General features: G+C 44.2%; 1 protein-coding gene across 2 annotated transcripts in view; it reads right to left on the bottom strand.

Moving 5' to 3' along the window:
• Positions 1-13,095, bottom strand: part of SPATA13 (spermatogenesis associated 13) — a 328,520-nt gene extending 315,425 nt beyond the window's left edge. The window contains exons 1-2 of one of the 2 annotated variants that reach the window (XM_057299639.2): positions 11,736-13,095; positions 7,734-7,940 (exon numbers count right to left, since the gene is read on the bottom strand). In XM_057299639.2, coding sequence (XP_057155622.2) covers positions 7,734-7,773 — 40 coding nt within the window. In that variant the 5' untranslated portion in view covers positions 7,774-7,940; positions 11,736-13,095. The remainder of the gene's footprint in view (positions 1-7,733; positions 7,941-11,735) is intronic. The other variant, XM_063595919.1, reaches the window with a different exon arrangement.
• Between the last annotated feature and the right edge of the window lie 851 nt (positions 13,096-13,946).

Raw genomic sequence — 13,946 nt, 5'->3', positions numbered from 1 at the left:
GTGCACAATATGCACGGTGCTGGACTTGCTATGAACATGAGTCTTATCAATGCATTGGAGAAAAGAATGCAGTAATAGCAAAGACAGCTGGACACTGCGGGCTGGGGCTCACTAACTTTGCAGCATGAAGCCCAGTGAAGGAGAAGTTCCTTACGACCACAACATTCCCTGTAAATTTTCAAGGAGAAAAGAGAGGCAAGAAAAGAAGTCATCTGAGAGTGTCTTCAGCTGAAAGTTTGCTTACTTCAGACAGAGTGCAGTAAAATATGACCTTTGCTATTTTTACTGGACTGCATACTGATTAGACCCTAAGTCCCAAATCAGTGACTACATTCTGCAAACACAGGATTTATTGCCCTGAATCAGCCCCAAAGCACACTTACATCTCAGAGAGGGACATGAATGTATTACAAAGAAAAGACAGCACTGGTTCTTAGATGGGCTGCCCTTGAAGGCAATTTGAGTGATGCTGCATTCCGAATCCATCCCTTCCTCACCAGCCCTGACCAGGATCTCTGCCTTAAGCTTGTGTGCCCCTTCTCCACTCAGGGAGCTGCTGCCCTGCCTGGGACTCTGCCAGGACAGTTAGCAGGTGTCTGTTTCTCCTCTGCCTGATCTTAACCTTGAGCGGGCTTCATCTTCTTTCACTGTCTTTCTCACAAGGCCGGGGGTACACCAGGCAAATAAAACTTCAGCCAACTCAGCTTTCTTTTCTTGCCACACAGGTTTCAGGATTTGTGGGGAAGACACTCAGGGTCTCATCCCAAGACTCTGAATGTGTGATACTATCACAACCCACTGGCACCCAGTCACATCCCATTTCCAGAAGGCATTCTCCTTTAGTTCTCCAGCCATCTGTCAACAGTCATCCATCAACAGATGTTTATGAGCAATCAATACGTTAGGTTCTGGGTGATCACGGGAAACAAGGTAGATGTGATCTCGCTCCCTGGGCATTTACAGCTTCGTGGGGTGCACCCTTTTATACAAGGAAGTAGACAATTATAGCACAGGGCAATTTGCAAGCTAAGGGACATGCTGGATCCTAGAAGAATCCACTAAACCAGGCTGGGGAGTGTTGGGCAAGACTTGCTGGAGGAAGAAGGAATAGAGCTGCTCAGGTTGGTGAAGACTGGGAAGTGGAACAAGGGAGAACATTCCAGAAAAAGGAGCAGATTCAAAGGTCCTGAAACAAGGGTGCACCCTGAGTTTAAGGAATTGAGAAATCACTATTGGGAACAGTGGAGTGTAGGAAGGAGGGGGCAATGAGCAAGGAAACAGAGGGACTGGGCCAGGGCATGCCAGTCCAGAGGCCATGCTAAGGAGTTTGAGTTTTATTCTAGGGGGAGTGGGGGCCATCAAAGGGTTTTGGCCAGGGATATGGTTTTATAAAACCAGAGAGCTGCATTTCATAAACTCCTCTTGGTGACAGATCATACAACTGCTGAATGTGGAAAAGTCTGAAGGCAACAACACAGCTGGAGGTGGCTGAGGGAATCCAGCAGGGATTGGGTGGCATCTGAACAAGATGGTGGTGACCAGGTGCAGGGTGGTGGACACACTGGAGAGACTGTTTAGGTGGAACTGGTTGGCAGTTGTCTTACTCTGGGTGGCTGTAACAAAATACCATAACCTGGGTGGCTTATAAACAACAGATATTTATCTCTGACAGTTCTGGAGGCTGGGAAGTCAAAGATCAAAGCATCCACAGATTCAACATCTGGTGGGTGCCCACTTTCTGGCTCACAGATGGTACCAACTCGCTGCATCCTCACATAGTGGAAGTGGCAAGACAGCTCTCTGGGGCCTCTTTTCTGAGGGCACCAACCCTGTTCATCAGGCTTCTGTTCTCATGATCTAATCACTTCCCAAGGCCTCACTTCTGATACCATCACGCTGGGGGTTAGATTTCAGCATAGAATTTTAGGGGGAAACAAACTTTCTGCCCATGGCAATAATGTAGAGAATAATACAGAAAAGAGTAGATAGTTATGTGGAGAAGCAAGACAGCAAACTCAGGAACTGGGACGTTACCCTGTGGGTCAGAGGGATAAGTTCAGAGTGGGGCATGTTGAGTTTGAGTTTTCCAGCATGCAGTTAGCTGCATGAGCTTAGCAAATGATATTTAATAATACACTATTTTGGGTTGTTTTTTTCAGTTCATACCAAGTTACTTATGTTTATGTATTCAACTTTTAAAAGATAACTTGAGTAAATCTTTTTCTTTTTTTTTTTTTTTGAGATGAAATCTCACTCTGTCACCCAGGCTGGAGTGCAATGGCGTGATCTCGGCTCATTGCAACCTCTACCTCCCAGGTTGAAGTGATTCTCCTGCCTCAGCCTCTTGAGTAGCTGGGACTACAGGCGCATGCTACTACTCCTGGCTACTTTTTGTATTTTTAGTAGAGACGGGGTTTCACCATGTTGGTCAGGCTGGTCTCGAAATCCTGACCTCATGATCCACCTGCCTCGGCCTCCCAAAGTGCTGGGAGTACAGGCATGAGCCACCGCGCCCAGCCAAGTAAATCTTAACATTAAAACACATTGTGAGACTAGAAATTTTTATAACTTTCTCACAAAGATATTCTTTCTTCAGCATATGAACCATTTCAGTAAATGGACTACTGCACTGGACTCTCCCCTTAATAAAACCTACTGTCACCGAGCCAGTATTTGATCAATGGTGTTGAAAAGCAGGTTTTACTAATACTCAGACAAAGCTCCTGTTTCATAGGAGAGTCCCCAAAGACTTCCACAGGCTGCACACTAGGGATGCCAAACAAAAGGACATTTTTCAACAACAGCCAATATAAAGAAGTGGGAGGAGAAAAACCCAACAGCCCGACTGAGAAATGAACAAAGGAAATGAACAGATAGTTGCAGTAAAAGAAATACAATGGCCCTGAAACATTCAGAGTTCACTCAAAATAGGAGAAATGTAAGCTAAAACCACACTGAGACACCATTTTCCATCATGAGATGAGCAAAGATGAAGGAATTTTTGCTTCGTTGGTGAGGGCTTGGGAGACAGATTCTTTATAAAGGACACATAAATTGGTACAATCTCCACAGAAGGAAATTCATCAGCATCCAAAATTTTATGTGCCCAAAACATTCTTCTCAGCAAATCAATATCAATAATTCTGATTGACCAACATGCTTGCACATGTGTGAAATGGTTAAAGTTCACAGTTATTCACAGAAGCATGGAAAAAACTGAAAGCCTATCCACAGAGAACTGGTTTATGTCATATGTTATCACCATAGCAGAAAATACCATGTGGCCAGAATACCACTGAAAAGATTTAAAACAGTGAAAACCACCCAAATTTCCATCAGCAGGTGAATGAATAAACAAAATGTTGTATATACACATTATGGAATATTACTCAGCCTTAAAAAGGAACAAAATTGGCTGGGCGCAGTGGCTCACACCTGTAATCCCAGCACTTCAGGAGGCCAAGGCAGGCAGATCACCTGAGGGGTCAGGAGTTCAAGACCAGCCTGGCCAACACAGTGAAACCCCGTCTCTACTAAAAAACACAAAAATTAACCAGATGTGGTGGTAGGTGCCTGTAATCCCAGCTACTCAGGAGGCTGAGGCAGGAGAATTGCCTGAACTCAGCAGACACAGGTTGCAGTAAATTGCGACAGTGCCACTGCACTCCAGCCTGGGTGACAGAGTGAGGCTCTGTCTCAAAAAAAAAAAAAAAAGAAACAAAATTCTGACATATGCCACAACATACCTGGGCCTTAAGAACGTTGCGTTATGTGAAATAAGCCAGATACTAAAGGACAAATACTATAGAATCCGCTTATAAGATGTACCTAGAGTAGCCAAATTCATAGAGACAGAAAGTAGAATGGTGGTTGCCAGGGGTTGGAGAGGGGAGTGGGAATTCCAGTTGTGCAAAATAAAAAGAGTTCTGCAGATGGATGGAGGTGAAGGTTGCACAATAATGTGAACGTGCTGAATGCCGCTGAACTGCACACTTAAAAATGGTAAATAAAACCCCAAACTTTTCAAATCCGGGGCTTTTACCTTCTAATTAGTCAACATATAATTGCATAACCAAATTCTTATTGGCAAAATCAGGTCTTTTGGAGAAAAAAATGCTTAATTCAGTGGCTGACTGCCTATGTTGGCTAAATATAAACAAGGTTGCAAAAATAATTTTGGCAGATTCCCAGAGCTAAGAGTAATGAACATAATATTTAACCTTAGAAGTACTTAAACTTTTCTCCAAAGAATATAACTCCACCATCATGGGAACTATTGATTTTTACATTATTCAAGCTATCTTTTATCCACGGAAAATGTAAGTATTTTACAAGCAGTGTGGCTCCTCATTTCCCGGTCATAGACATATTCTAATAGCTAGCCATGAAAATATTTTCTGAAATACCACATTAGCTATCTAAATAGAGACACAACCACTGAAAGAAAGCCTGCTAAATAAGACCCCAAGATTATCCATCCCATAAACTAAGAGATCTGCTTTCATTATAAATGAACGTCTCATTTTACTAACAGGTTCAGTGTAGCTTTCAATCCTCTAGTTCATTTAAAATATCAATCCAGGCTACTCTGGGCACACAGCCTATGGGGTAGGCCTGCCCCATGTGGAGTAGTAACACACACACACACACACACACACACACAGGTATATCCATTCACCTCTAAAATAACAAGATTTGAAACTTGTCAAATTTCCCATAATGTAAAATGATAGGTGATTGTGCTTCACTCTCAATATGCTGAACTCCTTGCACAACGAGATCCCATGATGTTTCCAATCTGAGGAAACTGCAGACATCTGGGTCTGAGATGGAACACAACAGCAAAAACAGCCTGAAGTGACTGAAATTCCTGTGGCCAAATGACTGCTGTATGGCCCCGATGCTCTTTCTCAAGGCTAAGATCTTACAGCTAAGACATCATAGCCAAGAGCAGCTGAAGACAATGCTATTTCACAAAGGAGCAAACCAAAAAGATAAATTAAAGTTGAGAAATCCACACCTCTAAACATTTCCCCAGGCAGACTTTCCCAACCTTGTGTATAAAACTGGAGATACCATCATCCTTGCAGCTTCCTAGAGACACTAGGGGACTCCTGGATAAAAGGCCAAGGGGTTGATCCTTGAGAGGCATTTGGGATTCTTAGAGAAGACATGTTCCATTTTAGGCTGGTTTTTAGAAGGAGCAGAAGGGACCTTAAAAACTAATCAAAACCCTCTTCCTGCAGATAACACATGTAAATCTTTGGGAATTTGGCTCGATAAGCATTTATGCAAGACTTGCACCCAGGTCTCCTGATGCTCCTCTGGCCCATTCTGATCTCTGTCTTGTTATCTAAATAAAATTCTTAGATGCCCCAATTTTCAAGATACAAAGGCTTTGCACAACAAAAATAACATTTTGCTTGTTTGGAATTTGGCATATAGTTTCCTTAGAAAGAGGTTATACAATGACTAGGCCCCTGGGTGAGCCGAAATACCTAATGTGTACATGCGAGACCATGGTATGCTAAAAACACTTGCAAACCTAACACCCCAGAACTGCATTTATTATTCCAACTTGAAATGCCAGGAAGGGTGGAATGAGCGACAGCTGCTGCACTCCCTTCTCCCCAGGGACTCCTCCAGCTCCAGATCACTGCTGATATCATGAAGGGAAGAGCTGAGGTCCGCGGGTGAGGAGACGCGCACTTGCAGCTAATCCAGGGGATACTTAGTACCCAGGCTGGCTTCCTCGTCCCTGTGTGTCTCTTCTCCCATCCGTCTCAGCGTATGGACCGCTGGCTGTTGTCCTCTCTTCAGTCACCATCTAGGGTTGTGACCAGCACTTTTCTCCTTTGCCCTGCTGTTGCCCTCAACACAGTCTTATATTCTTATGTTGCCTGTGTATCCTTCTGTCCTGGAAATGAACACTCAGGCAGTCTTTTAGGACTTTCCAATGATTTACGACTACTATCAATAATGAAGAAAGACAGCCTTCTCTTCCTCTTCTTCAGCCCAGTCCCTCTTTTATTTCCTTCAGACCCTGATGAAATTCCTCCAGGAAGATAAGGCTTGAAACCCCACAGACAGACTCACACTGGGGCAGACACAACCAGAGCTAGGATTTCCTGAACCACCCTCACTGGACTGGAGGAAGACCCTGAGCTGAAAAATGGGACAGAGCCTGGATTGGGGATGGGGTGATGTGAACATGCAGGAGACAGGTAAGAGGAAAGAAGCCACAGCAGGGGAGGATCTGGGCCTCTGGCTACTGAGCCCCCACATCAGCCATTCCTGGGGTGGCCATGCCATGACACAACCTTTCCCATGATTCCCTGTGTGTGCTCACCCTCAGCAGGATCATAAACTACTCAGGAAGAAAGGTCGTGACACATTTCATGCCCCTGTCAGCACTGAGTATACAGGGAGTGACTGGTCAATACTTGTTGAGTGGTTTGAACTTCCAAGCCACTCAACGCCATTGCCGTCTTTGGTAGCAGAGGGGAAGAAAGGGCATTTCACTATGCCCACGCCTGAGGAAGTCATCAACAGCCAGAACAACTGTTTTCCCTCACTCTTTACACATCTGTGTTTGGTTATTCTGTTCCTTAATTTGAGGAGGGTGCGTCTGAGGTGAGCATTTTGATTAAAAGCTGCTATAAAAGCAGCAACTGAAGAGACCAGCTCACCTCCTGAATCTGTGCCATGTGATGTGCACAGCCGGCCGGTTACACAGATTTCTGGCTCAAATAAGGAGAAACAGACCATTCTACCTTGCAGGGACTTGCATTCATGTTCAAAGCTGACTTTTCAAACTCCAAGTGCTGGCACCAATCCCTGTTCTAATTAAGTATGCACAGCTCTCAGAAATAGGCAGTCTTTTTTGGCTGGGATACCCGTAGCTGTTCTACACAAGAACCTGTTTCTGAAAGCACCGATCAAGGAAAGCTGCTGGATCTTGTCCAAGCAGTGCATTCCGAACACTTTCCGTGTTCCTTGGAAAAGCTCCACCAGGTGCATTGGAGCCCTGCTCTTCAGCAGGGATACTGCAGAATTTCATCCGGGGCCTCACACTTAAAAGTAAAGGGGTATGACTGGGGTTGGAAATGCGAGGATGACACAGACCACAGCTCCACCACTCACGGTGGGAAGGACAGGTGCTGCGCGGGGCCATGATAGAAACAGATTCCTAGAACAATGCACACGGTTTCTATTCAACTTACAGAGAAGAGCCAAGAAGCAACCTCATATAATTCTTTCAGCAAATGATGGATAAAATAGAAGACTACTCTCCCTCCCTTTGAAGGCAGAATATAAAGTAATGAAGGAAGTTAAGGAGACAAACACAAGTACTTTGAGACTCTGATGACTGGTGAATACCGAAACTTCTGTGGCAGAAGACTCCGGAACCTTCTTCTTTAGCTGACTTGAAACACAGTATTGATTTCTACCTTTACAAAGCAGACACTATGTAGTCCAGCCAAGGGCAAGGCACTGACCACAAGACCTGCAGGCTTCGCCCTAGACTCTATTATTTTATGACCACATATTTTAACAATTGGAGTTCTTGCCACACGTTCCAATTACACCCTTGTTAGTTGCTCAATGCCTCAGTGAAAACCTTCAAATTCTACTGGCTGCCCTTCACAAACAGCCTGAAATACTCTGCCATAGGTATCTTGTTAGAAATAAGCATGGATAATGCCATGCAGGCAGAAAGTTGCTCAACTTACCTTCACGGCCAGGATGTTTGTGAGGCCTACGCTTTGCCATCTGCACGGTGTTGCCATTTCATTTTCATCAGGCCTGTGGTGCTGCACAGGCAGCGAATATGACTCCGATCACTCTGCAGCTCAAAAAAGGCAGATAGACAGGTCACCCCTAGCTGGAACTAGGCTTCATCTTCCCTTGTCAGAGCTTGACAAGGTTTGAAGCTGGGCCTGCAGAGATGAGAGTGAAAATAAATTATGAAGCAAGCTAGATATAGAATTCAGTTCTGGATGTTTTTTAAAAAAAAACAACCAACAGAATATACTAATGTAAAAATAAATGGCCACTATTTGCTCAACCATTTATTTGTGCTAAGAGAAAATACTAATGAGAATAACAAAGCAATTGAAACAGGTCAACAGGTTTTGTCTTCAAAGTCACAGATCAGTGTCCACTTTTTAAAAATTCTCTGCTCTGGGCTCAAAATTCACAGGATGAAGTCCTGACTCCAGTACCTCAGAATGGGACTGTGTTTGGAGATAGGGCCTTCATAGCGGTAATTAAGGTATAATGAGGTCATATGGGTGGGCTCTAATCCAGTATGACTGGTGTCCTTATAAGCAGAGATTAGGACACAGACAATATAGAAGGATGACCACGTGAAGACGCAGTAAGAAGGGAGTTGTTTGTGAGCCAAGGAGCGCGGCGTCAGAAAAAACCATCCCTGCAGACTCCTTGATCTCGGACTCCCAGCCCCCAGCACTGGGACAATCAAGGTCTGTCACTTAAGCCCCCAGGCTGTGGTGTTTCGTGATGCCAGCCCGAACAAAGACACTCTCTCCCATCCCCTCACTCCCATTTTTGAACAGTGGCTGGTTTTCGATCAACTTCACTTGACTCTTCCTTCTCAATCTCACTTCATTTTGCTCCAGGGAGCCCCTCTCCAGCTCCTCCTTTCACTGGCCCTGCCCCTTTGTCTTTTGAAAGAGTTTCTCTCACCTTCTTCCCAGACGGCAGAGCAGCCTTGGGGAGGTGAGGGAGAGAAGGGGTCTTGCACCTAGCACTCCAGGGCTGGTGGGAGACCCAGCCTCCCAAAGCTCACATGTGTACCTGGTTTGCAATGGCAGAATAAAAATCATGTGACACGGTCAGAAGATGCACCTCTTCCTTTCTGAGTGACCCTGTCTGACTCGTTCAACTTCTCTGAGCTTCTGTTTTCTCACATATTTAAAAAATGGTGATGTGAATTCCTGAGTGGTTGTTGTAAGGCTCAATGAAGATAATGCATTGAAAAATATTTCATATGCTAATCACTACAACTCAGTTTTTCTACCTATGAAATAGGTACTCCCTAGCATTTCACAATAGAGTTTAATGAAAAACAAATCAGCAAATAAGCAAAACTTCTGTGACTCAGGATAGTATCTATAAAAGTATTATTTCTACTCTAGTTTTCATCAGTCCGGTAAAGTTTATTTTTGCTTTTTCTGCCAGTTAATATTTATGAAGAGTGTTGTATTTAGTATTACGAAGAGAATTCTAAAGACACAGAAGACCTGGTCCTTGCCTTCAGGAATTCTGCAATCTATTTGAAAAAATAAAATTTTAACAGTAAAATAGCTTATAAAATTAGTTCAAAGAGGTTTCCCAGGCTGCAGTGGAAAATGCATAGCAAAGTCTTCATGCAGGACCAGCCAGGTCCATACCTGAACTTTCTAGGTAGAAATTTTTCCTATGACCTCTCTAATGTGGCTGCAAGTGGAAAGTAAGAAATCTGACAAAACATTTAAAAAGTTAATAAAAACTTAAATGATAACTAGTGTATTTTGCTTTAAACAAATCTAATGCTATAGCGATTTATTAAACACAGTACTTTAAAACACACACATCTTTACATGTTTTAAAATCATGAATAACCAAATTTAAATTTTCTCATTTACTTCCCAGGAACCCCTGGAAAAAGTATTATTGACAATGACAACATTCCAGTTGGAAGAACACATCTTCAGAATGCAATTGGTATCTGATTTTAGAAATACGTGACTTCAGATCTCAACCAAAAAGAAAATTGCATTACAGTTATTGTTTTTAAGAAATTCACTTACCATTATGAATGATCAAAAAATATAGTCATTCAGGTAGTGAGGATTTAATGATCAAAGGGCGAATGTTCCAAAATACATGTCATAGCAGTGGCTTTTGGATCTTGAGCCTGACTGGCCGTGAGACATGAGGCTTATCACCGCACTTCTCTGAGTGCTGGACTCCTTCTATTTTAAATGGGTCCAAAAATGCCTGCCTTGAAAGAGCAAAACCCACAACGCAAATGAAGTTCCAAGCTCAGCTGTGGTCTGTGTACCTGAGGCCCTGGCCAGTAGCAGGGGCTGTCCTGGTGGCATCTCACAATGAGAATGTACCACAGTGGTTTACAACTGCTTCCTAGCATTTCCGGCTCCCGAAACTGTGAATTTTTCTAATTCAGTTTTGTATGTTCTTCTCACCACTTATCTCTCTGCTCTCAAGTCTAGCACTGTACACAGCACATAGTAGAGCCTCAGTAAATGTTTGATGAATGAGTATCTGAGTAAACAAATAACATAATTTGTAAAATAGAAGTACTATTGTAGCTACAAAAAAACTGCTCTAAAAAAGATCATTCGAACCCCTTGACATTTTTTTTTCCTATGGTATATGGCTAAAACAAGTAATCTTTGACATAGTAAGACAAAATCACCTAGCACATCTCCATGTAAGAAAATACCCATAGAAATAAAATGAGGCTGATGCTCTCTAGTCCTTTGTGAAAGTCGCCATCTTTCCAACAGTAGAACTGTCTGCATTTTTAGTACTGGGCCTAATATTTAGTACTGCTACCGGCTTTATATATTTTTCTTTTGCAAATGTTTTTGGTTAGTATGTTTGAAAAGCTGAGGAACAATTCGTTTCGTGGATCCAAATCTGGTTCTGTACTTTACTTTTTAAATGATAATTAAGGAACTCCCATCAGTAGATGCTACCTTAAAAACGAGGAAATACAATGTATTTTTTAAAAAACTTTGTTGGCCAGGCGCAGTGGCTCAAGCTTCTAATCCCAGCACTTAGGGAGGCCGAGGCGGGCGGATCACCTGAGGTCAGGAGTTTGGGACCAGCCTGGCCATTATGGTGAAACCCTTTCTGTATTAAAAATACAAAAATTAGCCTTGTGTAGCGACGGCCGCCTGTAATCCCAGCTACTCGGGAGGGTGAGGCAGGAGAATCGCTTGAACCCGGGAGGCAGAGGTTTCAGTGAGCTAAGATCCGCCACTGCCCTCCAACCTGGGCGACAAAGTAAGACTGTCTCAAAACGAACAAAACAAAACAAAACTTCGTTAAGTAGGAGTACTATTCTTGTTCATGTCTTTCATAACACCACAATCCAAATATTTTCAAAAGCAGAGCATTAAGGTATTAAGTAGGTGATAGTTTATTCCCTAACCAAGTGACAGAAGCTGCCAGCGGACTGTGGATTGACACCGACAGACACACACACCAACGAAGCATCAGAGTGGGGGCTCACGCAGTGACGCTAAGCACCAGGAGATTCCGGCCTCCCCCGCGGCCCCTCCGTTGCCCGGCAACACAGCCACGCTGCGGCTCGGCCCCTCCCCCGCTGCCATGGCAACGCGACCGCCGGGCTGGCTTTGCGCAACTACTGCCCCGGCGCCCCTATGCGCTCGCCCCTTGAGCCTGCTGGGGCCGCGGCAACTTTTCTTTTCTTTTTTTTTTGAGACGGAGTCTCGCTCTGTCGCCGAGGATGGAGTGGCGCGATCTCGGCTCACTGCAAGCTCGGCCATGACAACTTTTCTAACCTCACCGCACCTATAGCTCTATCCCTTCTCCTACCCGGAGCCGCTGATCATCAACTTTCACCCCCCACTTCAGGAAAAAAATGTTCCACGGGCACAGGATTTCGGCCAAATGCTGCTTGGTTCTACCTTCTCCAAAAGTGCGGGCGAGGTGACAGTCTGTAGAGAAATCCCACTTGCCTGTCTCAGCATCCCTCCTACGTCCTCAGAGGGTCCTTGGAGGGATCCCAGCATCCCGCTCCGAGCTGGAAGTGGGAGGAAGGTCACGGAGAAGCCAACTGGAAACTGTCCCGGGTGCGCGCCGCCCCCATGCCCTGCTCCCTCTTCATTTCCTCGGCCAGGGCGGGACCTCCCAGCCGCTGGGCCCAGGACCGCAGCGAATCAGTCTCTGGCTCCCCGCCCAGCAGAACTCAGACAGGCTCTGGACGGCTGTCCGAATGCCGCGTTTCCCTGGCGATGAGCAGTTCCGCATCACCCTGGCGATGAGCAGTTCCGCATCACCCTCTGCGGCTAGCTCGGCTTCCAGGGCCGGGGCTGTGCTATTGTTTGCTGTTCTTCGTGGGTAGGACGGTGGGGGGCCCGGGCTGAGCCCGGAGCAGGAGGACCTGGGGTGAATTTCTCGCAGGCCTTTTCTCTCCCTTCTCCCAACCCCTTACTGTTGCATATTCATAAGAAGGCGGGGTCGTTTCCCATCTCCTTTAAAATTTCCCAGGCTTGAGGATCAGCGGAAAAGAATTGGGGTATAAGCGTTTGGGAGGGATCACTAGGAGGCGAATAGGGTGGGAGAAAGAGTGGTGACACAGACAAGCAAATACAGGATTCCTGTTCACAATTTCTTCCTCCACCCTCAGGCAGCAAGGACACACACACACACACACACACACACACACACACACTTCTTAATTTCAAAGAGATCCTGACTGAAGTGGGAATCAAGTTTCCAACACATGAACTTTAGCAGATACATTCAAACCATAGCAGGTGGTAAAATTATCATGATTGGAAGATGATATAATTATATCCCAAGATAATCAATTGTTAAACTATTAGAAACAAAGGAAATTAGAAAGTAACAATATATAAAAGATCACTATGTGGGCTCAGTAGCAGAATGTAGGTGACAGAATTCATTGGTGAACTTGAAGATAGACCAATAGAAAGTATTCAATTGAAAAATAGAGGGCTGGCATGGTGCTTCATGCCTATAATCCCAGCATTTTGGGAGGCCAAGGTGAGGCCAGGAGTTCAAGAGCAGCTGGGAGACATAGCAAGACCGCCATCTCTACCAAAAAAAAATTTTTTTTAATTAGTTGGGTGTGGTGCTGCATGCTTGTACTCCAGCTACTCCAGTGGTTGAGGAGAGAAGATCGCTTGAGCCCAGGAGGTTGAGGTTGCAGCGAGCTGTGACTGTACCACTGCACTCCACAAAATGAGACCCTGTCTCTAAAACAAACAAAAAAAGACAAATAGAGAATGTTAGGAGACCTGTGAACAGCCCTCCAGCCTGGGCAACAGAGAAACTCCATCCCTGAAAAAATAGTAAATATAAATAGATGAAACAGTCGAACCAAAAGACAGAGATTAGCAGGTGGAATATATTAATAAAAACAAGAACGTATGTGCTGTCTACAAAAGATGCTATTTAAATGCAAAAGTACAAATGAGTCGAAAGTAAAAGAATGAAAAAACGCATACCATGGAAACATAAGAAAGCATGAGAAAGCTGGAGTAGCTGCATTATCACAAAGAGATTTTAAGAAAAAAGTGGTGCTAGAGATAAACAAGATCATCTCATAATGATATAAACCCAAAGTAAGTGGAAGGAAAGAAATAATAAAGGTAACAGTGGAAATCAATGAAACAGAAAATGGACACACTAAAAAGTCAATGGAATCAAAAGCTTGCTCTCTGAAAGTTGATAAACTTTTAGCCAACCTGGTCAATTAAAAATCAGTGGCCACAGGCCAGGTGCGCAGTGGCTCACGCTTGTAATCCCAGCACTTTGGGAAGCTGAGACAGGTGGATCACTTGAAGTTAGGAGTTTGAGACCAGCCTGACCAACATGGTAAACCCCATCTCTACTAAAAATACAAAAATTAGCCGGGTGTGGTGATGCGTGCCTGTAATCCCAGCTACTCCAGAGTCGGAGGCAGGAGGATTGCTTGAACCCAGGAGGTGAAGGGATGCAGTCAGCAGATACTGCACCACTGCACTCCAGCCTGGGTGACAGAGCTAGAACCTGTCTCAAAAAAATAAATTAATTAATTAAAAAGAAAATAAAAAAGAAAAGAAAAAGAAAAAATTATCAATATCAGAAATGGGAGAGAATTATTGGTACAGTTCTTACAGTTATCAAAAGAAAAATAAGAAAAAAAATTGTGAGCAACACTA

Source organism: Pan paniscus, chromosome 14 (assembly GCF_029289425.2).
Source record: "Pan paniscus chromosome 14, NHGRI_mPanPan1-v2.0_pri, whole genome shotgun sequence".
Classification (NCBI taxonomy): domain Eukaryota; kingdom Metazoa; phylum Chordata; class Mammalia; order Primates; family Hominidae; genus Pan; species Pan paniscus.
Note: the sequence above shows the minus strand (reverse complement) of the source record. Positions and strands in the feature narration are given on the sequence as shown.